At 44.7% G+C, this 27,160-nt stretch overlaps 1 protein-coding gene across 1 annotated transcript in view; it reads right to left on the reverse strand.

Annotated features, from left to right (window-relative positions):
• Positions 1 to 27,160, reverse strand: part of LOC134968785 (polycystin-1-like protein 2) — a 206,213-nt gene that overhangs the window by 17,752 nt on the left and 161,301 nt on the right. Inside the window, exons 30-35 of the mRNA XM_063944269.1 lie at positions 13,859 to 13,955; positions 12,980 to 13,114; positions 8,999 to 9,184; positions 4,584 to 4,911; positions 3,474 to 3,607; positions 3,209 to 3,336 (exon numbers count right to left, since the gene is read on the reverse strand). Of these exons, the coding sequence (XP_063800339.1) occupies positions 3,209 to 3,336; positions 3,474 to 3,607; positions 4,584 to 4,911; positions 8,999 to 9,184; positions 12,980 to 13,114; positions 13,859 to 13,955 (1,008 nt within the window). The remainder of the gene's footprint in view (positions 1 to 3,208; positions 3,337 to 3,473; positions 3,608 to 4,583; positions 4,912 to 8,998; positions 9,185 to 12,979; positions 13,115 to 13,858; positions 13,956 to 27,160) is intronic.

Genomic DNA, 27,160 nt, shown 5'->3' on the forward strand with positions numbered 1-27,160 from the left:
AAACCATCATTATCACTGTGTATGAGCAGAAGATATGTCCCCTAACTGTACTCCGCATATATCAGTCTGCCCCTTTATTTCCCTGTTCTTCTAGCTGTAAGGAGTCGCAATGCCGCAGGGGCACAGGTTTGCTATAGGGAGTATACGTGGGTTCACTTTCTGAGCGTGTGTAAAGCGATTGCACACGCTATGCAAACTGTGGCAGCGAACACTCTGCATTAGCCTCATGTCTGACATAGGGGATGATTCAGATCTGACCGCTGCGCTGCTAATTTTGCTGTCCTGCGTTCAGATATTTGCCGCCCCCCAGGAGGAGTGTATAATCGCCATGCAACTGTGCGATCCCATGTGTACGCAGAGCTGCAAAAATCCACTATGTGCAGTCTCTGCGCAGCCCAGGAGTGAGAAGAGGTTGATCGGGGCCGGAGCTCATGTCACGGGCACGCCTGCCTTTTTCCGGACACTCCCAGTAAACGGTCAGTTACCACCCATAAACGGCCTCCTCCCGTCAATCACCTTTCGAACGCCCGTGCGATCGGATTTTTCGCACCATCCCGTCGCTGACCAGCGATGCCCTTTGTTGTTGTCCGATGCGCGTGTGCATTGCGGTGTATACGCATGCGCAGTTACTACCTGATTGCCCGCTGTGCAAAAATGCACAGCAGCGATCAGATATGAATGACCCCCATAGGTATTACTCATCTCACCAGTATAAACTGTATTACGCACTGACGTAGATGGAATGGGAGAAGATCTACAGTAACTAGATAAACCGTCATTAGTATGACCCCATATGGTCAATATACATTAGGTTGACGGTTAAAAGGTCAACATGGAAGTGGTCGACACAAGTTTTTATAGTTGTTTTGTTTCATTTTCTATGTTTCATCATATGTGACCACAATTATACCCCTTTTCCGCTAGCTAGCATGGGTCGCAGCCAGGAGCCTGACACGGCGGCGACCCGTGTTACAGCCCCCTTCTACACTCAGCTCACCAACACGGCATATAGCAGGGTTGGTGACGCTGCTGCTGACGCGGCAGGGGCGGCGCTGGGAGATCACATGATCTCCCAGGGCCGCCCTTCCATACACTGTGAACGGGAGCCGTGTCGCCTCGACGCGGCTTCCGTTCACACTACACAGCTTACCGGGTTGAACACGTGTTCAACCCGGCTAGCTACCCGGGTAGGATTCCCAGGTCACTTGATCCGGGAATTTGCAGAGGGGGCTGTTTCCACGCATTTACCCATGTTTTTAGAGCTAGTGGAAAAGGGGTATTACTGGAAGCGTGTACCATTACATTCTCGTTCCGCTTTCCACGCTTCAGCCAGGTTTACTATTCCCAATCTATTCCACGTTGGATTGTAAATCAAGTTGAAAAATATGCAACCCCCCCCCCCAAAAAAAAAACGTGTGTCATGTCATTATTTGAAACATGTCGACCTTAAGCACTGTCCACCATTTGATCCTGCAGACCGAATGCATGTCGACCATATGGTGTCGACCTATTGACTGTCTCTATCTAGACAGTGTAGATCTATCACTCGGATACCAATGGAAATCACTACTAATTTCCATACAATATGAACATCAGAGATAGAGGCAACCAAGACCCTCATCCATGACTCCTGCCTCTCTCCATTCCAATCTGTCCTCAGTGCTGCTGCGTGTGCGATCCTATGTGTTCCTGACCTGCACAAAAATCAGCCCAGGACTTACTCTTTCTGTGCGACGGAATCCTGCTGATCGGGGGCCGGAGCTGACGTCAGACACCCTCCCTTCAAACGCATGAGCCCGCCTGCATTTTTCTGGACACTCCCTGAAAATGGTCAGTTGCCACCCACAAACGGCCTCTTCCTGTCAATCACCTTACATACGCCCGTGCAAATGGATCCTTCGCACCGTCCCGTCGCTGACCGCCGATGCCCGTTGTAGCCGTCCGACGCGCCTACGCATTGCGGTGCATACGCATGCGCAGTTCGGAGTTGATCGGATCCGAATTAGGCCCTAAGTCTGCCTCCCCTCTCCTATAAGCCGTATACTGGCTCATCTTCTCCTTCAGGACCCAATTCAAACTCTCCCACTCACCCAATCCTCTCCCTCCTACATCTCCAACCTCAGCTCCCGCCACACTCCCGTCCAACCCACTTCACTCACACAATGACTACCTCCTCGCCTCTCAAACGATTACCTCCTCCCACTCCCACATCTGAGTGCTGCTCCCCAACACTGGAACGCTCTCCCTTTCCTGATCACACTCTCCACCTCTCTGCAAAGATTTAAACTGACTCTCAAAACCTATTTTATTAAAACCGTCCAGCTCTCATTCTCACCCATCACGCTAAGCTCTTTGCTCACGGACCCCATATGTGTCACCCATCTGCCCCTCCTCCTTAGATTGTAAGCTCTAACGAGCAGGACCCTCCTTCCTCATGTGCCTTTCCTTCCCTCACATATACCATCACCTCCTCCTCCACTGCCTACAATGGCACCAAACCTTTGTGTTCATTCCGAGTTGTTCGCTAGCTGCTTTCATTCGCTGTGCAGCGATCAGGCAAAAAAAGGCACTTCTGCGCATGCGTATGCGGCGCAATGCGCACGCTCGTCATACTATTACAAAGAACGATGTCGTTTCACACAAGGTCTAGCAGAGCTTTTCAGTCGCACTGCTGGCCGCAGAATGATCGACAGGAAGAGGGCCTTACTGGGTGTCAACTGACCGTTTTCAGGGAGTGTTCGAAAAAACGCAGGCGTGCCAGGAAAAACGCAGGCGTGGCTGGGTGAACGCAGGGCGTGTTCGTGACGTCAAAACAGGAACTAAATAGTCTGGAGTGATCGCAAGCGCTGAGTAGGTCTGAAGCTACTCTGAAACTGCACAAAATTATTTTGTAGCCGCTGTGCGATCCTTTCGTTCGCACTTCTGCTAAGCTAAAATACACTTCCAGTGGGCGGCGGCATAAAAACTGCTAGCGAGCGAACAACTCGGAATGAGGGCCTAGATACGCAGCAATAGTTATATAGATTGTATTCCATGTTCTGCAATATGATGTACCATAAGTACAAAACATTGCAGAACATTTTCTTTCTATGTTTTCTGTTTATGTACTTTCAAAGACGCTGCAGTCTCCTTGAGACACCATATAAATAAAATAATAATAATAATAATAATATAATTATGTCACTTTATATGACTCTGCTATTCTTACCTGTATCACCATGTAGTAAATAACAAAGAGGAAATATATAACTTCAGCTGCCACCACAAAGATGTGCAAGCCATCCGTATAAGGATACAGTCGGATACTCTGCAGATCAGCGTGCGTCAGGAAGGTGCCTTAAAAAACAACAAGTGTTCGGTGATTATTTGATGAAACAATTACTTGCAGCAAATTGTGTTGCAACCACTGATGCAAATTTCTTGTGATGTTACTAAAACCTAAACCTTCACTAATCCGGCACCAGCGTTCCTACCTAATGCATTGGTCTCAAACGTCAGCCTGATGATGCAGAAGAGGTTGACGTTGGCATTATAAATGGTGAACTCCACAAACACTGCTCTGGTGTAAGTGTCCAGCCAGACGTTGTTGAAGAGATACTGCAAAACTCTGGAAAGAATAAAACAGAATATTATCACTGGAAGGGGTTTGGTATGAAATACCTATAATCAAAATCCCGACACCAATTGACCGATGGTCAAAATCCCGACAAGGTCAAAATCCCGTCAAGGTCAAAATACAGACATTTAAAATACAGACAAGGTCAAAATACCGACATTTAAAATGTCAACAGGTCAAAAAGTTGACACAAGTTTTTAATTTTTTTTTTTTCCGACATAGGTCGTCATGGACACTGTAAAGTGTACTGCGTCCCCTCTCCTGGCACGCTACGCTCGCCATGCTTCGGGCACGGACCCTCGCTTTGCTCGACACACTGTCATATTCCCTCTCCAGGTCCACTGGGATGGCAAAGTATAAACAAGTCGGTTTCAATGACAAAAATCATGAAAAACATGTCGACTTTTTGATCTGTCGCCATTTTAAATGTCGTTATTTTGACCTTGTCAATACTTTACATGTCGGTATTTTGACCATGTCGGGATTTTGACCGTCGGCCAATGGTTGTCGGTATTTTGACCGTGGGGATTTTGATTGTAGGTAAATTGGCCACATCCCACTGGAAGGCCCTGACAGTATCTGTGCTGGTTGTTGGCGTATTATATCTATGGGTGTTCTGAGTTCCAGGAATGGTTTAGATCACAGGTTCTCAAACTCTGTCCCCAGGACCCCACGTGTCTTGCAGGTCACCTGTAGATTTTTAAAATGTGACAGTTGGTGATACACAGTGCACCCGCTGGGTGACATGGAGAAAATGTGAACCGTGTAGGGTCCTGAGGACTGAGTTTGAGAACCACTGGTTTAGATCATGGAATAAATCATTTTGAGCATACAATTGGGTTACGAGTAGAGGTTCAGCTCATTACAGGCTTAAACCATAACGCTGAACTCAATATTTTACTTCACCTTGCATTTGGTAAGTAGGGCTTGATAATTTTGCAGATATATTTAGGCTATATAGGAATACCTGGAAGCAGTCGCTCGATCACTTCCTAAATCAACCACATAGCCCCCTCCGCGGTACGTTGTCCGTCGGCCCCAGACCGGGTGGCCCCTAAGTTTAGACTGGCTCTGGTAGTGCCATGCTGTGTTGGCTTCAGTTGTGTTGCTGAAAGCAGAGATATTCCACTTTTCACCATACAGTCCCATATCTTCTGTATCCAGAGAGTACGGAGTCCGGCAGTCTTCAATTGTGCTCTGCAGGGCACGCGCTATTGGGCAAGAATCCTTTATGACGCGAACCTGACGGATCCGCGTACCTCCGACCAGCTTGGAGTGACCATCTGTCACAAAGCCTAGTCCACAACAAACAAAACAACTTCAGTAACTTTCACTTTTATATAATCATTCAACCTAGTGTCCGTGACCTTGCTGAAAACCAAAACCACTCCAATGGTGCAAATCCAAAATATGATCTAAGCTCAGGTACCATGATTATTTATCCACACTCTAGTTCAGTGATTGTTTCATCTGGGTTTCAGGGCCTGCTAACAGTGCATGTTTTCCATATCTCCTAGCAGTAGGATGGGTATATTAATTGCTGACTAATATAAAATATACTAATTTCTCTACTTGTAAGGAGACCTGGAAAACATGCGCTGTATCAGCCCCTGAGGACTGTATTTCTGAAGCATGACTCTAGCGAGTATTATATAGTGGAAGCTATGAAATGGGATTTATAAGCATTTACATTACTGACACATACACGGTGTATGTGTATTTATTTATTTATTATGGGACATTTAACTTTTCCTGACCACTTATTTTATTTCTATTAGTTAAATATGTTTAATACAAATACGTGCTGAGATTGTGTTCAATGGACAATTGCCCATGACGTGTGTAAAATTCATTTTCACATGGAGGCAGGCCCGGTGACAGGGGGGGGGGGGACACAGGGGACACTTGTGCAGGGCCCTGAGGTTTAGGGGGGCCCCAAGGATCAGGGCCACAGTGCCAATATTGCTTTTTAAAGTGTATGCTCCAACTGCTCAATTTAAGTAGGAAAACAATTAACAGGCCCCATAAGCCCTCCCCCCTCCTTTTACCCCATCACTTTGTCCAGTCCCTGTGGTCCACGCTGTATTACCATCATTATGCATGTTGCTGCGCTGACGTTTTTCTGTATGTCCCTGCCACCGAAGACCCGGGTATCCCAGCAGGAAAACCACCTGCCGGGCTCACTGACAGTCTGAGTCAAAGGCTCCATTTTTTAAAGGTCCCCTCTGCCAAGTTAAGGGCCCCAGAGATATCAGTGTACTGGTCCCCAAGATTTCTGTTGCTGGCCCTGACCCTAACCCAGACCCCTAAACTTACCCTAATGCCTGCAGTAAAATTCTCTGTTTCTATGTATATAGTGTATTGCAAGGAAATATCTGCAAATCCAATGGTACACTAAGTGCGGTATATACTTGCACTTCTTCGTGGGGCGAGAACCTCTCCCCTAATTGAATTCAGCCCTATGAATAGAGGTTGTGCGATCCCTGTGCAGCAGTCACAGAAAGGGTTAATCTCTGCAGTTTGTCACTAAGATTACATTGTTGCATTTTTTTGCAGAAGTGGAGGAGGGAGCTGTAACCCACAGACCAGCTGCAATAATTAAGTTGGGTACACACTAGACCAGTGATTTTCAACCTTTTTCAACTCGCAGCACACTGAAAAGTTTTTAAAATTGCCAAGGCACACTGCTGTCCCCCACGAGGAAAAAAACACACACGCATTGGCCCCCACAGAAAAAACAATTACATTGACTGGCCCCCACAGGAAAAAAACCCAATCACATTGCTCCCCATAGTAAAACAATTACATTGACTGGCCCCCACAGAAAACAACAATTACATTGCTCACTACAGAAAAACGGCCATATTGCTCTCTATAGAAAAAAATAACTATCACATAGGCCCCGGCATAAAAAATAAAATAACACACCTTGGTCCCTACCCCTCGCCTGTTGCGGGAGCTCATTGTTGTCCTGTCCCTCATCAGCTGGGGTGCAGCGTGTGGGGGCGTGCTGGCTGACTGGTGGACGAGCATGCAGGCGAGTTGTATGGCAGGCATGCTGGCGGGCTTGCAGGACAGCAACACAGCATGCGTGACCTATAATGTCGCTCTGCTGTGTCTTCATAGGTCACGGCTGCGACGTACCTGAGCCGCCTAGGGGAGCCCAGCGCTGCCCGGTCATTCTGTTGAACTGGAGGCAGCTCTGACTCCACGGCACACTTGACATCCGCTGGTGTGCCGTGGGACAGCGGTTGAAAAACGTTGCACTAGACCAGTGGTTCTCAAACTGTGTGCCGTGGCACCCTGGGGTGACTCGGGACACATGCAGGGTGCCTTGGATTGGTGGTCCTTGACCAAGTCAAATTATTTATAGTGAATGTTATAGGCAAAACCAGTGCTGGTGGCTGGCAATCATAAATATGTGCACAAACAGAAGCAAATCCTGTCCCCCTCCATATAACTGAACATAAGTTTGATAGAGATAGAGAGAGAGAGAGAGAGACTGTTTTTTAAAGCCTCCCACTGCCAAGTTAAGTTGGGGGGAGGGGGTCCCAGAGATACCAGTGTACTGGGCCCCAAGATTTATGTTGCTGGCCCTGACACTAACCCAGACCCCTAACCTTACCCTAATGTCTTAACCCTAAAGGGCAGACTGATGACGAGGTGATGACATCAAAACGTTGAAGCAGTTCTGTCATTTGAGCTGCAGAGCCGTGCTGTATGAAGGTGGTCACACATCATCCAAACCTGCTACATATATATATTAGAGATAAGCCGGTTCGAATGTAACGCCAGAATTAACGCCAGTTCGGTTTTATCCGGATGTTTCTTATTGGCTATCCAAAACACATGACGTCCGTGAGCCAATAAGATGCCGTTTTGAGAACCGAGTAAATCCGAGTAAAACCAAGTAAAGCCGAACCCGCTCATCTCTAGAATATATATAACTATATATCTATATATATACATATATGTATATCTATATATATATATATATATATATATAGTGTACGAGAGGTCCGGCACTCCAATGATTCAGTCGAAACTATGTTTATACAGCATGGTTTGAAAAAGTAATTATATATATATATATATATATATATATATATATATATATATATGTTTAATACAGCCTATACTATAGACCAGTGGTTCTCAAACTTTTTTTTAAATCACGGCACCGTAGGGTATCAGAATTTTTCTCAAGGCGCCCCTAGGCCTCAAGTTTTTTATTGAGAAATTCAGAAATAAATATTCAATTAAGTGAATTGGTTTATAGGTCATCCTTAGGGTCAGTTGTGCGGTGAGAGACAGGATTTGCTTTAGTTTGTCCACATGTTTTATGATTGACAGACACCAGCACTGGTTTTGCCTATTACACTGACCATAAATAATATGAATTGATCCTGGACCACCAACCCAAGGCTCCCCTACAAGTGTCCCGAGGCATCCCGGGGTGCCACAGCACACAGTTTGAGAACCACTGGTATAGACCATTTATAGTAATACTGTATTCCATACAGTATCCATTGTCTAAACAGACCATTATGTACATAAATGTAAAAGGTCACTACTAGATTCTTCTACCACTCTCCCAGACTTCACACCTGATCCAATGGTCCGCATAGCGCGAGACTGCAGACTGCATTCGGAAACCCCCCTCTGCAAATCCTGGGTTTGCCCCTGAGTGTCCTCTCACTCACCCCTATGTTTATCCTACCAAGCCTTTGATGTTATAGCAATCTGTGTACATACACTATTGGTAGCTGTTGTGTATATTGTGATTTGTTAATCTCTTATTTTGCAACACTTTTCGCTGGGTGCGGTATAACAGATAGACAGTATCTAGTTAGACAGTCAAGAGATAGACACCACATGTTAGACAGTCAAAAGGTCGACAGGGTCAAAATGTCGACATGAAAATGTCGACATAATCTAGATCTATCATCTGGATACCATTTTCGCTTTTCCCCTTGTACGGTGCTCTGACACTTTGTGGCACCTTATACTTTATTAATAATAATAATAATAATAATAATAATAATAATAAATGCTATATTCATCTTTTGTTAAATAGTAATACTAAAATAATGCTGGCTCCATCTGCATACAATGCCCCACAGCCAGGGCATGTGTCCCACTTGCTCCACCCTTGAAACGCCACTGCCATTTGGACCATTACCTCCATAGGATAATGGAGGTCATTTCCTGGGGAGATGAATGGTGGAAATGTTGGGCAAATGATTACCATGATTAGAAATGACTATTATGCTTTGTAATGATTATCAGTTCAGCCTATAATATGGCAGCCTCCTCTGCGTGTAGGTGACGGGTGAGAGTGAGTCAGCAATAGCCCCGAAGCCCTATAATGATGAATGGTACCTGGATAAGTTCCATATAGATTGTTGATCAGAGTCGTGTTTGCCCAGGTAAAGAAATCTCGGTAGCTGCAGACATCTCCAAGACCATCGGTGAAACTATTCTCGATATGTTTATTGAGGTAGTACGAATTGGGGTCTCTCTGCCCATATGCGACCAGCAACAACATCCACAAGAATCCCAGGTAAGCTGAAAGACAAGTCATAGAGCAGGGTACACACATATATACAGTATATATTATATCGTTTCCTCACCTAACAAATTGGTTCTATGATCAAATTACTTTATAGGAAAACTTTACTGGACTTTATAGAAAAATTACACCTTTCTTTTTCCAGATGTGTCTCCAATAATTATCTCTCCTTCATAACACAGTTATATGTTCTTTTGTTCATATTAGCCACACACCACACATAAACTAGGGTATTCAATTATCCGCAAATTCGCGGCAATTGTTCGCCCGAAAATTTTTCGCGGCAATCGGGCGAAAATTGCAGCGAAAACGCTCCGTTTTTCGACCTATTTAATTCCAAACGGGTTTCACGTGAAAATTCTTGCAGTGAAAAGTGCAGGTGAAAATGGGGAAATCATCCTGTACCCCAAAAAATGCTAAACTAACATAGGAAAACAGAAGAGAAGTGTATAAGAGATCACATTAGAGAGTTTTTGGGGACTGAAATTGTGTGAAATGGCTGTTATATGCATTTTTTTAAAAATGCAAAAAAATGATAGAAAGCAAGTTTTTTGAGCAAAATACATGCTCTCATTAAATTTGGGGTACATGAAAATGGGTATAAGTATATATTTGGGTCATTTTAGGGTACTTTAAAAAAAAAAGTGGAAAAAGACCGATTACTCCCATCTGCAAGCCTAAAAACATCTGTCCCACTCATAAAGCACCCCAATATACCTGTCCCATACCTTGAACCCCAATTTCCATCACTTTGAACTTTTTCACCCCAAAAATGACATGTCATTATTGGCCAATTAAAAATAATAAAAAACTTCAACGTGCCTAATTAGTCATTAAGGGGGGTGTCCCATGAGTTCTGGACCATGGGGGTCATTCCGAGTTGTTCGCTCGCAAGCTGCTTTTAGCAGCTTTGCACACGCTAAGCCGCCGCCTACTGGGAGTGAATCTTAGCTTATCAAAATTGCGAACAAAAGGTTCTCAAAATTGCGAATAGACACTTCTTAGCAGTTTCTGAGTAGCTCCAGACTTACTCGGCATCTGCGATCAGTTCAGTCAGTTTCGTTCCTGGTTTGACGTCACAAACACTCCCAGCGTTCGCCCAGACACTCCTCCGTTTCTCCAGCCACTCCCGCGTTTTTCCCAGAAACGGTAGCGTTTTTTCGCACACACCCATAAAACGGCCAGTTTCCGCCCAGAAACACCCACTTCCTGTCAATCACATTACGATCACAAGAACGAAGAAAAAACCTTGTAATGCCGTGAGTAAAATACCTAACTGCATAGCAAATTTACTTGGCGCAGTCGCACTGCGGACATTGCGCATGCGCATTAGCGACTAATCGCTCCATTGCGAGAAAAAAATAACAAGCGAACAACTCGGAATGACCCCCAATATCCAAACATTTTTACCTTAAAATAGTGACTTTTTCCAACTTTTCACCTGCTTCAGAGTAGGTGAAGTGAAATTAGTGAAAAAATGATCACCGATAAATTTTCACGGAAAATTGAATAGGCTGTAATTGCGTTTCGCGGGAAAAGTCCGTTTTTTTTGCGCGAAAACCGGACTTTTCACGTGAAAAGTTCGTTATAGCTGCTAATTGAATATACCCCAAACACTTTTATGGCTGAGTATAGAGATGTTTTACTTGGAAAAAAAAATAGTTACATTTTGTCTTGGTAAGTTTATATATAGACCACATGTTAACAGTTTAAATGATTGAATTCTATGCAGAATACGTGCGCTGGGCTCTTGAAGTTAATTAGCGCAATGTTCAGTGCGGAAATATATCATACATATAACTGCCATGATCAGGATGTGGATGTGCAGATGTTTTTGTGTACACTGTCACATCACATACATACAGCTGATGTTAAAGTTGTAATCTCTGTTTGTCTGTTCATTCCTGCATCACAGAAATTTTTTTTAATCTGCCTCTCGGCCAGCAGGAAGGTTTTGGCCTGCGGCTGGGTCTTGGCAAGCTGGATGGCCTTGACTAGATGGACGGGCCCAGCTGGCTGCATTGGCTCAGCCGGCTGCTGAGTCTTTTCCGGCTAGATGGGCTTGGCCAACTGGATGGGCCCGATTTTCGCCTGGCAGCTGAACAGTATAAAAATAAAAATCTAAACATATAAATATACATATTAAATAAACTATTTCGGCCAGGTTGGACTCAGTCGGCTGGATGGATTCGACTGTCTGCTGGGTCTCGTGTGGCTGGATGGGCTCGGCTGGATGGTCTCGGCTGGCTGGATGGATGGACTGTTGGATGAGCTCTGCTGGTTGGTCTTGGCCGGCTGGTTGGTGTCGAATGGCTGGATCACCTCCTGGATGGCCTCGGCTTGCATTGGGTCTCAGCCGACTGGACGGCCTCACCTGGCTGGATGGGTTCGGCCGGTAGCTCTGTACCGAGGCGAAACAGGAAGCTACACCGACGAGATGTATTAACATCAAGTTTGCTAGAGGAGTTGGGTTCGGGTGACCGGCAGTCACCGTACCAATGCCGGTATCCCGATTTTTAGATGGCCAGTGGGGGAAGGGGGAGGGGAGTGAGCACAACGAAGCCTTGTGGCCTCGCTGCACTCAACGGGTTCTATTCCCACTCTATGGGTGTCGTGGTGTCGAGTGGGAATACTCCCTGTTGGTCAGCATACTGACTGGCGGGCTATTCAGCGTTCGGGATCCCGGCGTCGGTAATGTGACCGGCGTCACATAACTGCATCCCTGCTGGACGGGTGGAAATCGGGCACATGACCTAGTTTATGTTTAAATTAGTAGAGGACAGTCTTTATTCCATGCACCTTTACCACATATTACACCCGTCTATCCTTACATGAATGCGTCATGCTAGCGCATATAAACATGAACTTTTTTCAGCAACTGAAATAACTTTGCTGAACTATAAAGAAACTGGAATAAAAAGTTGGTGTCACACAAGCGTTTTATGAAAAGCCAACAGCCTCAATACAGTACCTTAGATTAATAACTACAACAATAGCTGAATTAACAACATCTAAAATACCATTATTTCTGTTCGGATGGGACGTAAAGATTTTTGGCTCACAAACACAAAGATTTTTAAGCACACATGATTATTACAGAGTTCCCTAGAGCAGGAGTATTTAACATGTAGCCATTGAGCTGCTGTAGAACTACACATTCCAGCACATCCTGTCACAATTTTGCTATTAGTGGGGCAGATGTATTAACCTGGAGAAGGCATAAGGAAGTGATAAACCAGTGATAAGTGCAAGGTGATAAACACACCAGCCAATCAGCTCCTATATGTAAATTAACAGTTAGGAGCTGATTGGCTGGTGCGTTTATCACCTTATACTTATCACTGGTTTATCACTTCCTTATGCCATCTCCAGGCTTAATACATCTGCCCCAATGCATGTTAAAACCATGGCAGGGCATGCTGGGGTGTGTGGTTCCACAGCAGATGGAGGGCCGCACGTTGAATCTCCCAGCCCTAGAGCATTATTATCACAACTGTCACACTTTATGTAAGCACATAACTGTCATTTATAACGGACCCCACTGAAGATCATTATATGTTACTGTGCCACACAGTGGGTGATATTCAATTGATTATTGCGCCTGATCTCAAGACTAAAGTGACAGTAGACCGCGAATGATATTCAATTGTCTCTTTTTTTCCCGCTGATCGCGTCCATAGACGCTGGCAGCAATTGCGTCCGAACGGAGCTACAATTGAATAGCTCCATTTGGGCAACATCTAGTGGCTGCCGGCGGGATAACATCTGAATTCCATCCAGTGAGCGCTTACCTAATATTTCTCTTATTAAGGCAAAAACTTTTTGTTCCTTTATAAAGTTATTCTTCATCCTTGATACATCAGTAGGAGGAGGAGGCTGGTAAATGTTACTGTCTCTACGACACTCTAGCAACGGATTCGGATCACCTGTGGATGCAAGTGTTACAGATATCAGTCACTTCCCTTTAGCTCTTCACGATCTTCACCCCCATTGTAGAGAGAAGCTCCACAGAATAAGTTTTCATTTTTGAACTAGAAGACGTCTGGGCTTTCAGCTCAGGACTGGTTGTCCTTAGTGAGGGGGGGCCAGCCCACTTTCCTAAGGATTCCAACCCTGATCTGACCTGTCTAGGGTTGGTTGACATTATGGCTGCTGGACCCCAGGTTGCGTGCTTCCTTGCTATAGTGTCACCAGCCCTGGCTAGTTCAGCTTTGTGCTGATTAGTGAAAATAGTGATACGTAAGCTCCCATTGGCTAGTTTCACAGGAGTCTGGGTGGTGGGCAGACACAAGAGGGAGACGCTGACTGCTCTGTCCAGGCGCATGCGGCTGTGATACGTGGCACTGATCCCTGGGGAGCTTACATTCCTGCAGGAAAGAGTTAAGTATTATCCGGCTCCCCTCTGCTTATTTTGGTTTGCTCTGCAGCTCGGGGCAGCAACCGCCACTGATCGTAACCCTACTGCTGCTTTGGCCACACCCCCTGTCTGGGAATCTTAAAATGACAAGGTGGTAACCCTATTGTAACCCCATTAGAATCTCTATATAAACAATATTACTATTATACTGTATAACCCAAGAATACAATATATACGTCTGCTGCCTCCTAATGTTTCTGTCGAGGATGGTATATAATTCTGCCTGGGCTTGGTAGCTTATCCCAGGAGGTACCTGGTGCAGAGTAGTCTCCATTCAGCGCCGTTTCCTCCTCATCTTCCGGTTCCACTTTCTTAAGAACTAGAGCAAAAAATGCTGCAAAACCCAGCACCTAAAAATGTAAGACATCACATTAGTAAAAGCAATATGTTTAACATGTCCGTCCATTGCTGGGGATAGATATTTGTTAGTAGGCTAGTCTTACATGTTCTGCTAACATAGAGTCCCAATAGGGTTGAGGATTCTACAGAAATGATCTACATTAAAGCAGCAGGACCCAGATGAGAAAATCATAGTACATGCCACACAGTGCCCCCAGTTCACATTATGCCACACAGTGCCCCCAGTTCACATTATGCCACACACTGTCCCAGTTCACATTATGCCACACACTGCCCCAGTTCACATTATGCCACACAGTGCCCCCAGTTCACATTATTCCACATGGTGCCCCCAGTTCACATTATGCTACACACTGCCCAAGTTCAATTTATGCTACGCACTGCCCCAGTTCACATTATTCCACATGCTGCCCCAGTTCACATTATGCTACACACTGCCCCAGTTCACACTATGCCACACAGTGCCCCCAGTTCACGTTATGCCACACAATGACCCCAGTTCACATTATGCCACACAGTGCCTCCAGTTCCCTTCATGCCACACAGTGCCCCCATTTCACTGTGCTGTTAGCTGCATTACAGTAGACAGGCTGTGCTATTACCTGCATTAAAGCAGATAGGCTGTGCTTTAAGAAGTATTACGCAGCAAGGAGGTTGTGTTATAAGCAGTATTACGCAGCAGGCAGGTTGTGCTATAAGCAGTATTACGCAGCAGACAGGTTGTGCTATTAGCAGTATTACGCAGCAGTCAGGCTGTGCTATTAGCTGTATTACACAGCAGACAGGTGGTGACATTAGCAGTATTACACAGCAGATAGGTGGTGCTATTAGCAGTATTACACAGCAGACAGGAGGTGCTATTAGCAGTATTACACAGCAGACTGGCGGTGCTATTAGCAGTATTACACAGCAGACTGGCGGTGCTATTAGCAGTATTACACAGCAGACAGGCGGTGCTATTAGCAGTATTACACAGCAGACAGGCTCTGCTATTAGCAGTATAACACAGCAGACAGTTGGTGTTATTAGCAGTATTACACAGCAGACAGACGGTGCTATTAGCAGTATTACACAGCAGTCAGTTGGTGCTATTAGCAGTATTACACAGCAGACAGGCGGTGTTATTAGCAGTATTACACAGCAGACAGGCGGTGCTATTAGCAGTATTACACAGCAGACAGGCGATGCTATTCGCAGTATTACACAGCAGACAGTTGGTGCTATTTAGCAGTATTGCACAGTAGACAGTTGGTGCTATTTAGCAGTATTACACAGTAGACAGGCTGTGCTATTAGCTGTATTACACAGCAGACAGGCTCTGCTATTAGCAGTATTACACAGCAGATAGGTGATGCTATTAGCAGTATTACACAGCAGACAGGTGATGCTATTAGCAGTATTACACAGCAGACAGGCGGTGCTATTAGCAGTATTACACAGCAGACAGGCTCTGCTATTAGCAGTATTACACAGCTGATAGGTGATGCTATTAGAAGTATTACACAGCAGACAGGTGATGCTATTAGTAGTATTACACAGCAGACAGGTGGTGCTATTAGCAGTATTACACAGCAGATATGCTGTGCTATTAGTATTACACAGCAGACAGGCGGTGCTATTAGCAGTATTACACAGCAGATAGGCAGTGCTATTAGCAGTATTACACAGCAGACAGGCTCTGCTATTAGCAGTATTACACAGCAGATAGGTGATGCTATTAGAAGTATTACACAGCAGACAGGTGAGAAAATCATAGTACATGCCACACAGTGCCCCCAGTTCACATTATGCCACACAGTGCCCCCAGTTCACATTATGCCACACACTGTCCCAGTTCACATTATGCCACACAGTGCCCCCAGTTCACATTATTCCACATGGTGCCCCCAGTTCACATTATGCTACACACTGCCCAAGTTCACATTATGCTATGCACTGCCCCAGTTCACATTATTCCACACGCTGCCCCAGTTCACATTATGCTACACACTGCCCCAGTTCACACTATGCCACACAGTGCCCCCAGTTCACGTTATGCCACACAATGACCCCAGTTCACATTATGCCACACAGTGCCTCCAGTTCCCTTCATGCCACACAGTGCCCCCATTTCACTGTGCTGTTAGCTGCATTACAGTAGACAGGCTGTGCTATTACCTGCATTAAAGCAGATAGGCTGTGCTTTAAGAAGTATTACGCAGCAAGGAGGTTGTGCCATAAGCAGTATTACGCAGCAGGCAGGTTGTGCTATAAGCAGTATTACGCAGCAGACAGGTTGTGCTATTAGCAGTATTACACAGCAGTCAGGCTGTGCTATTAGCTGTATTCCACAGCAGACAGGTGGTGACATTAGCAGTATTACACAGCAGATAGGTGGTGCTATTAGCAGTATTACACAGCAGACAGGAGGTGCTATTAGCAGTATTACACAGCAGACAGGCGGTGCTATTAGCAGTATTACACAGCAGACAGGCTCTGCTATTAGCAGTATTACACAGCAGATAGGTGGTGCTATTAGCAGTATTACACAGCAGACAGGCGGTGCTATTAGCAGTATTACACAGCAGACAGGCAGTGCTATTAGCAGTATAACACAGCAGACAGGCGGTGCTATTAGCAGTATTACACAGCAGACAGTTGGTGCTATTTAGCAGTATTACACAGTAGACAGGCTGTGCTATTAGCTGTATTACACAGCAGACAGGCGGTGATGTTAGCAGTATCACACAGCAGATAGGCAGTGCTATTAGCAGTATAACACAGCAGACAGTTGGTGTTATTAGCAGTATTACACAGCAGACAGGCTGTGCTATTAGCAGTATTACACAGCAGATAGGTGATGCTATTAGCAGTATTACACAGCAGACAGGTGATGCTATTAGCAGTATTACACAGCAGACAGGCGGTGCTATTAGCAGTATTACACAGCAGACAGGCTCTGCTATTAGCTGTATTACACAGCAGACAGGCGGTGATGTTAGCAGTATCACACAGCAGATAGGCAGTGCTATTAGCAGTATAACACAGCAGACAGTTGGTGTTATTAGCAGTATTACACAGCAGACAGGCTGTGCTATTAGCAGTATTACACAGCAGATAGGTGATGCTATTAGCAGTATTACACAGCAGACAGGTGATGCTATTAGCAGTATTACACAGCAGACAGGCGGTGCTATTAGCAGTATTACACAGCAGACAGGCTCTGCTATTAGCTGTATTACACAGCAGACAGGCGGTGATGTTAGCAGTATCACACAGCAGACTGGCAGTGCTATTAGCAGTATAACACAGCAGACAGTTGGTGTTATTAGCAGTATTACACAGCAGACAGGCGGTGCTATTAGCAGTATTATGTCACGATCCGGGTATCTGGACGCCATTACTTGCCTTTCAGATGTCTCCTGAGGCTGGCTCAGCGTTCCAAGGCCGGATCTCATCTGTGTCCACATTCTGCATATTCCTCCTGTCACGCTGAGACGCTGTCACAGCGGCGCCATGTTTGAATCCTGCATGGCGTCTCCTGTCCTCTGCGGCCGGCGCCGCCATTACTGTTATGTTCCCACATGGTTTTCCAAACCAGCTTTCCCTCCAAGTACTAACATGGGCGCAGCCATGTTGGATCCAATCACATGTCTCAGTTCCACCAATCCACTGCCTCTGGAAATCTGCATAAATTGCCCAGCCAATGCCTGCCTTGCTGCAGGTATAAGTATCCTGTGCCTGGGCCAGGAAATCGTCAGTGCTTTGTTTGTCATACCTTGTTCCAGTCTCTCTCTCCTGTGGTTGTTTTTCCAGGTTCCAGCTCCTGTCTCCAGCATCCACTAAGAGACCCGCACCTGCCTACCATCCTGCGGTGCAGCCTGACTCTGCAGTCCTCCGTGGCTGATCCAGCTTCCAGCTATTAACCCATCTGCTTCCAGCAGCCTGCTTCCAGCAGATTCCAGTAATCTTAAAGTGCCGGTGTTGTTCCAGCGGATTCCTACTTATCAGCAGTATCCACTACCACCGGTAATCATCCTTCAACTCCTCTGTTTCCACGCTCCCTAGCATCTTACAATATTCACTCCGTGTTTCATCACCTGGCTGGTTCCACCCAGCATTCATTCAGTGACTTTATCATCTGGCTGATTCCATTCCGCATCCACTCCGTGTCTTACCACCTGGCTGGTTCCATCCAGCAATTACAACAGCTGATTCAAGTTACCAACTTCATCTGTTCCATCTACTGGCATGCTCCTTGGATATCTTCACTACTACAGCCAGGCCTGGTAAGGTTATTCCATCTAAGGACTTTAACAACTGTTCTTAACCTACCAGTGTCCTGTGAAACCATTTCATGGTCAGAGTGCTCCAGGAATCATATTATTTATCATTGCCATTTTTATTATTTGCTGTCTGTTGTTACACGGAGTTTGTCAATAAACTTTTAATTTAGTTTTACCTGGTTGTCATGGTCACACCTTCGGGTTTCCTTTTAACACTTACATGTCCAGGGGTCTGATTAAACCTCCCCGGTTTAAGTTCCTCTCAGCCCCTACAACTGAGGCTTCCTCCTGTCAGCTAAAACCCTCAGTTGTGACATATTACACAGCAGACAGTTGGTGCTATTTAGCAGTATTACACAGCAGACAGGCGGTGATATTAGCAGTATTACACAGCAGACAGGCGGTGATATTAGCAGTATCACACAGCAGACGGTGCTAATAGTATAGATGAGCGGGTTCGGTTTCTTTGAATCCGAACCCGCACGAACTTCACTTTTTTTTTCACGGGTCCGAGCGACTCGGATCTTCCCGCCTTGCTCGGTTAACCCGAGCGCGCCCGAACGTCATCATGACGCTGTCGGATTCTCGCGAGACTCGGATTCTATATAAGGAGCCGCGCGTCGCCGCCATTTTCACACGTGCATTGAGATTGATAGGGAGAGGACGTGGCTGGCGTCCTCTCCATTAGAATAGATTAGAAGAGAGAGAGAGAGAGAGAGATTGTGCAGACAGAGTTTACCACAGTGACCAGTGCAGTTGTTGTTAAGTTAACTTTTATTTAATATATCCGTTCTCTGCTATATCCGTTCTCTGCCTGAAAAAAACGATACACAGCAGTCACACAGTGTGACTCAGTCTGTGTGCACTCAGCTCAGCCCAGTGTGCTGCACATCAATGTATAAAAGCTTATAATAATTGTGGGGGAGACTGGGGAGCACTGCAGGTTGTTATAGCAGGAGCCAGGAGTACATAATATTATATTAATTTAAAATTAAACAGTGCACACTTTTGCTGCAGGAGTGCCACTGCCAGTGTGACTAGTGGTGACCAGTGCCTGACCACCAGTATAGTAGTATATTGTTGTATACTATCTCTTTATCAACCAGTCTATATTAGCAGCAGACACAGTACAGTGCGGTAGTTCACGGCTGTGGCTACCTCTGTGTCGGCAGTCGGCACTCGGCAGGCAGTCCGTCCATCCATAATTGTATAATTATATACCACCTAACCGTGGTATTTTTTTTTCTTTCTTTATACCGTCGTCATAGTCATACTAGTTGTTACGAGTATACTACTATCTCTTTATCAACCAGTGTACAGTGCGGTAGTTCACGGCTGTGGCTACCTCTGTGTCGGCAGTCGGCAGGCAGTCCGTCCATCCATAATTGTATTATTATAATATATACCACCTAACCGTGGTTTTTTTTTCATTCTTTATACCGTCATAGTGTCATACTAGTTGTTACGAGTATACTACTATCTCTTTATCAACCAGTGTACAGTGCGGTAGTTCACGGCTGTGGCTACCTCTGTGTCGGCAGTCGGCAGGCAGTCCGTCCATCCATAATTGTATTATAATATATACCACCTAACCGTGGTTTTTTTTTCATTCTTTATACCGTCATAGTGTCATACTAGTTGTTACGAGTATACTACTATCTCTTTATCAACCAGTGTACAGTGCGGTAGTTCACGGCTGTGGCTACCTCTGTGTCGGCAGTCGGCAGGCAGTCCGTCCATCCATAATTGTATTATAATATATACCACCTAACCGTGGTTTTTTTTTCATTCTTTATACCGTCATAGTCAGTCATACTAGTTGTTACGAGTATACTACTATCTCTTTATCAACCAGTGTACAGTGCGGTAGTTCACGGCTGTGGCTACCTCTGTGTCGGCACTCGGCAGGCAGTCCGTCCATCCATAATTGTATTATAATATATACCACCTAACCGTGGTTTTTTTTTCATTCTTTATACCGTCATAGTGTCATACTAGTTGTTACGAGTATACTACTATCTCTTTATCAACCAGTGTACAGTGCGGTAGTTCACGGCTGTGGCTACCTCTGTGTCGGCAGTCGGCAGGCAGTCCGTCCATCCATAATTGTATTATAATATATACCACCTAACCGTGGTTTTTTTTTCATTCTTTATACCGTCATAGTGTCATACTAGTTGTTACGAGTATACTACTATCTCTTTATCAACCAGTGTACAGTGCGGTAGTTCACGGCTGTGGCTACCTCTGTGTCGGCAGTCGGCAGGCAGTCCGTCCATCCATAATTGTATTATAATATATACCACCTAACCGTGGTTTTTTTTTCATTCTTTATACCGTCATAGTCAGTCATACTAGTTGTTACGAGTATACTACTATCTCTTTATCAACCAGTGTACAGTGCGGTAGTTCACGGCTGTGGCTACCTCTGTGTCGGAACTCGGCAGGCAGTCCGTCCATCCATAATTGTATTACAATATATACCACCTAACCGTGGTTTTTTTTTCATTCTTTATACCGTCATAGTCAGTCATACTAGTTGTTACGAGTATACTACTATCTCTTTATCAACCAGTGTACAGTGCGGTAGTTCACGGCTGTGGCTACCTCTGTGTCGGAACTCGGCAGGCAGTCCGTCCATCCATAATTGTATTATTATAATATATACCACCTAACCGTGGTTTTTTTTTCATTCTTTATACCGTCATAGTGTCATACTAGTTGTTACGAGTATACTACTATCTCTTTATCAACCAGTGTACAGTGCGGTAGTTCACGGCTGTGGCTACCTCTGTGTCGGCAGTCGGCAGGCAGTCCGTCCATCCATAATTGTATTATAATATATACCACCTAACCGTGGTTTTTTTTTCATTCTTTATACCGTCATAGTCAGTCATACTAGTTGTTACGAGTATACTACTATCTCTTTATCAACCAGTGTACAGTGCGGTAGTTCACGGCTGTGGCTACCTCTGTGTCGGAACTCGGCAGGCAGTCCGTCCATCCATAATTGTATTACAATATATACCACCTAACCGTGGTTTTTTTTTCATTCTTTATACCGTCATAGTCCGTCATACTAGTTGTTACGAGTATACTACTATCTCTTTATCAACCAGTGTACAGTGCGGTAGTTCACGGCTGTGGCTACCTCTGTGTCGGAACTCGGCAGGCAGTCCGTCCATCCATAATTGTATTATTATAATATATACCACCTAACCGTGGTTTTTTTTTCATTCTTTATACCGTCATAGTGTCATACTAGTTGTTACGAGTATTGAAGGGTTAACTCTTCTGTGCTTTGTAAATATTACTTTTTATATGATCAATTTCCTTATAATAGTTACAGTGTAAAAGTGAATATTTCTACCTCCCTAATGAAGGGTTAAAACATGCTATATGAACTGTTATGTGTTTGCATAGATACGTACTACCCTGTGCCTGGTACCTTTATCTCCTCATACAATACCAGGCTTGTATGTGTCTGTTTCTCAAGGACAGTTCTATACCAGATGAAACCTGTTATTTTTACTTCTGTGTGTTACAGACTTTGTTAAATGTTTTGAGAAACTTGTAGAAAACCCATATATGGACATCCGCCTTTTCAATTCTGCCTGGTAACTACTAACGAGCCAATGAGAGTGTAACAACATGTCAGTTACACCCATATGCATTGTCTTTTATACTTTTGTTAACCTCATAATAAAGCAGTGTGAATCTTTACTGCTTGTGTTGTGCATGTAACTTGTGGCTAAAGGTTTACACTCACGGACGTCTGAGAGGCCATCACATCGAGGGTTAAAGAATAGAGGGGCGAATCCTTTCAAGTGGGGGCTACGTCCGCGATTCAGTGATCGTCCCCGAATGGTAAAGATAGAGAATTTATTGTCTGTCTTTGCCATACGGGATTGCGGTCATACACTGAAGCTGAATCCGTGTCAGTGTTCTGGGAACACGTGACCAAACATCTTTAATGTCTGGGACTTAAAGATACGTCTGAGAAGGGACCAGGGGTCCAAGCGCAACTCTCCAAAGACGTTAGTATCTGGGATACTTAAAATAGACCTGGGAGTCTATACATAACGTGACGTTAGTATCTGGGATACTTAAAAATAGACCTGGGGTCTATACGTAACGTAGAGAATACCTCGATTTGATCGTCTATATATTCTTGTATGTTTGTAGTGAGATAAGTTCTTATATTTGGTCCAGACGGCTGGTAAGTTTTCGTCTGCCAGATATCTTTACTCAAACACTTTTCCTGCTTCCTGTTTAAAACGCTGTATTTTTCTGACATCTTGTACGAATGGTAAGTATCGTACACGTCAAAAGATTTCATGTTCTCACTATACAGATAATATTGTGATATTGTCAATGACTAATTAACTGGTTAGCTGATGCATGTATAGTAAGTAGAGTGTTGTATATTTTAGATATTTTCTTTTAAAGTTGTACTGTTGATTTATATTACTGTCTGACAATGGGCTCTAGTCAGAGTAAAAAAAAAAACTACATATCCCCCGCCCCTCCCTGGTGAGACATGCAAGATGTATGTCGCCCGCAACTCTACCTCAGAGTATTACTTAGTTAACCCATGGGTGGATAATTTAGCGGGATGGACAGAGAAAGCAGGACAGGACCCATTCCTACGGGAAGGCAGTAATTACCCTTTCTATATGGAGGATTACAAAAATGTCAGTTCCCAACAGCACAGAAGCGAAGAAGTGAGAAACTGTAAAATCTTTGAAAACCCTCTCCCTCCCCCTTACATTCCAATGTATCCTGCGCTTGAGGACACAGATCTCTTGGCAGCAGTAACCCTTTCACACCAGATGGGATCGCCTCCAACTCCACTGCTGGAGGGTGCGTCCACTAGCTCTATCCCTAACGCACCAATAACCCAGAGTTTAGATAATAGTAAAACACTGTCCCAAGCCCACTATTACCCTCGATGGCTGTATATCTTATTTGCGCAAAGCTTGCAAAGGACGCAGCTATACACATATGAAGGAAGTCTTTAAAACCCGTGCTCCTTTGCCTGTGTTTTTTTGCCTGTCGCTGTAGCTTGTAAACTGAAACCCTCGGAGTCTGTTACTGAGTTTTGGAAAAGGTTTAAGGACTGCTGGACAGATGACGCTGGCTTACCTTTGCTTAACTCAGAAAGCTTACTCATTTCCACCTTCATTAACAACCTACCCACCAATGCCTGACTTAGCTCAAGTAAACCCCGCTCTTTGGTCAGAAGGTCCATATGACACTGGCCTAATCTCATGCACACCACATAAGGCCAATCTCAAACCCGACTCACAACCTGTTTATAGAAGGTCTCATACAGCAATTCTTACAACAGGGTATTCTCAGACATATTGTATCACCATACTGTACTCCTGTGAACCCTGTTGCCAAAGCTGATGGCAGTATAAGATTTGTACAGAATCTCAGAGCGATCAATCAGCTAATTGTCCCAATTGCACCAATTGTCCCAGATGTAAACTCACTCATTTCTGCAATCCCTGCAGATGCTGCGTTCTTCTCTGTATTTGATTTGAAGAATGCCTTTTTCAGCATACCTGTAGATTCACAGACACAATTACTTTTTGCCTTTTCTTTTGAGGGTAAACAACTTACCTGGTGCAGATTATTGACGCACCTGTTGTCTCCAGGCCACATTGGGGCCCTGGCAACCTCACCATGGTTCAGTCCTGCTACAGTATGCAGATGATCTGCTGCTCTGTAGTAAAACTGAGGAGGCCTGCCGAGAGGATGGTGTTTCATTACTAAACTGGCTTTGTGAATGTGGACACAAGGTGTCCAAAACAAAAATGCAATGGTGTAAAAAGCATGTTGATTACTTAGGTTTTGTGCTCACTCAGGGAGAGAGGAAAATCAGTCCACAACGCATACAGTCTGTATTGGGCCTGGTCACCCCAACTACCCAGAAGGAACTACTGTCCTTCCTGGGTATGGTAAATTACTGCAGACAGTGGATATCTGATTGCTCTTATTATGATAACATTTTGAGACAAGCCACACTGAAGGACAAACCTAAAACTGTACAATGGTCACAAGAAATGTTAACTGCATATGAAAGTTTAAAATGTATGTTGATGAAAAGTCCGGCACTTGGCCTCCCCAATTATGTACTACCTTTCCATCTATATGCAAGGGACAATTGTAAAACCATGGCGGGGGTGCTCACACAGTTTCATGGAGGGAAGTTGCGCCCCGTGGCATTTTTTTTCCAAAGTCATGCCAGTGTCTGTGCAAGGTATGCCTGCCTGCCTCAGGGCTTTGGCAGCCTGTGCAATGGTTGCAGAAATGGCCACTACCCTCACTTTAGGCCACATCACAGTACTCCACACCACACATGATGTCCTGGCAATACTTAAAGGCTTACACACACAGCACATGTCAGCACAACGCCTTAGTGGATATGAAGTACTCCTTTTGAGTAACCCCACCCTTACCATTAAGTACACTGCTAGTTCTTCTGGCCCTGCACCCATTCTCAATGCCCTTTTAGGCTTGAAAGGTCCCGAGGATGAACCACCCGACCTACATGACTGTGCTGCTTCCATTGAAGCTGAAACTTCTCCCAGACTTGACATGTCTCCCGTTCCCATACCAGGCGCAGACATAGTTTTTGTTGACGGCTCCTGTAGTAGGCCCAATGACAATACATACCAGGCTGGCTATGCCATTGTCACCCTCCCTGACACTGTGTTGGAAACCCTACCAATACCTTATCAGTCCGCGCAAGCTGCAGAACTCATTGCACTCACTAGAGCATGTCCCTCCCTTGACAACGTCCATCTGCTCACTCAACTTCAAGCTGCTGCGACTAATGCTGATCTCTCCGACTGAACTTACCCAATTCTGCAGAAAAAATCCTAAATCAGGATTAATCTGCAAAGAGGGGAAACCCTGTATACCCCAGTCCAGTGCCCCTTTGCTCGTTGCCCATTGCCGTGGTGTTGGTCACCGTGGTGAAGCCACAACACTCCTCCTACTAACCAATGATTTTTATGTTACTAATGCCAAATCACTTGTGGACCAGTATGTTAGCAGATGCATCACTTGCCTCAGGAACAACCCTAATAAAGCTAAACACCAGCATCTTGAATACCCCACAGAAAACTCTAGGATACTCACCCTTTGAAATACTAATGGGTAGACCCTTTTCCTACACCCTGGGCTAAGAAACCACTAGTAATACAGGAAGGAGATCTAGAACTCATCAGAGAAGAGTATGTCAGGTCCCTGATAACAAAACTGAATGAAATTGAACATGAGGTTGTTTGTAAAAACCCTTTGAATCCACAGGAACCTACACACCCCTTTAAAGTCAGAGACAGAGTCGTGGTGAAGGTGCTCCCCAGGAACAAGAGCCCAGGAGACTTCACCTATGGTCCAGAGACAGAGGTCGTAGCAGTTACCCGAACAGCAGTCCTGACAGAGGAAAGTCCTACCTGGATCCATGCATCCCGAGTAAAAAAGGTTCCTAGACCAGACCTAGAGAGGGAAGCAAGTGATTCCAGTGAGGTACGAACCGGGGCAGACAGCCCTGACCTCCCACCTAGCGAAGACAGAAGAACAGAAAACGATGAAGAACCTGCCCCCTATCTCTATCCTGGGGACTATCTCGATAGCCCTACTGGCCCTCATTCACCTCACAATATGTGAAGTCGACATCACACAAGCAGATGGGGTCCCCACCTTGTGGTACAATTCCTCCAATACACACGTAGCCACATACATCCTTGATTATTTCATGTTCCCTAAACTTGCTGACAACAAACACAATAAAAGCAACTGTTATGTCTGTGGCAAATCTAGGCCCCACCTAGGTACAGTGCCCCTTAATATACCCCTAGAACAGGAAAATTGTTTTTTTCAGCCTTTTTAATGACACCAAAACAAATGACAGTCAGTGCGAAATGTGGAAAAGGGAATATCCCATATTGTCAAAAAATCCCAACCCAGGAAGCACCATAACCATATATCCTGGAAACTATACCTGTTATACATCTAACACCACCACAGGGAGAAATTTAAAAACCTTCCCACCAGGGTATTGTGCAAATAAAAGAACAACTGTTTTAGTCAACCAAACTAGATCATTAGGCGACATTTATTACATATGTGGGGATATGAAGCTTAGAATTAAATTAGACACACCATGGTATGGTGAGTGTGCCCTGGCCAAAGTCATAATGCCACTCCTAATGATCACCGATGACCCCACTCCTCCCTCTAATACTCCTGCTAATCGAAAGAAAAGAGCACTCCCAGGAGGTAGCTTTGACCCCCACGTATACATTGATGCTATAGGGGTCCCAAGAAGGTGTTCCAAATGAGTTCAAAGCTAGAGATGAGGTGGCTGCGGGTTTTGAGTCATTGTTTCCTATAGTAACTGTAAATAAAAACGTAGCCTGGATTAATTATATATATTATAATCAACAAAGATTTGTTAATGATACCAAAGATGCTCTTAAAGGTATAGCTGAACAGCTAGAAGCCACTTCCCAAATGACATTCCAAAATAGAATGGCCCTTGACATGATCCTAGCAGAAAAAGGCGGTACATGTGTTTACATTAGTAAGGTGGAAGGCTGTTGTACATACATTCCTGACAACACTGGTCCCAATGGTAAGGTTACTTTAGCCATAAACAAGTTAGAAACCTTATCCATAGAACTTAAGAAAAATTCAGGTATTGATAACCCATGGAGCCAATATTTTGGGTGGTTTGAAAATTGGAAACAGGCTCTTGTGCAAATAAGCATATTCATACTTGTAACTTTAATTCTTGTAGGCATTATAGTTTATTGTGTAATTCCCTGTGGAAAGAAACTTACCTCCAAAGGCATTGATAAGGCCCTGATGTACTATGATATAACCACCAGTCCTGTCACCTCCTCTGATAGTAA

This window comes from Pseudophryne corroboree, chromosome 11, assembly GCF_028390025.1.
Source record: "Pseudophryne corroboree isolate aPseCor3 chromosome 11, aPseCor3.hap2, whole genome shotgun sequence".
Taxonomy (NCBI): Eukaryota; Metazoa; Chordata; class Amphibia; order Anura; family Myobatrachidae; genus Pseudophryne; species Pseudophryne corroboree.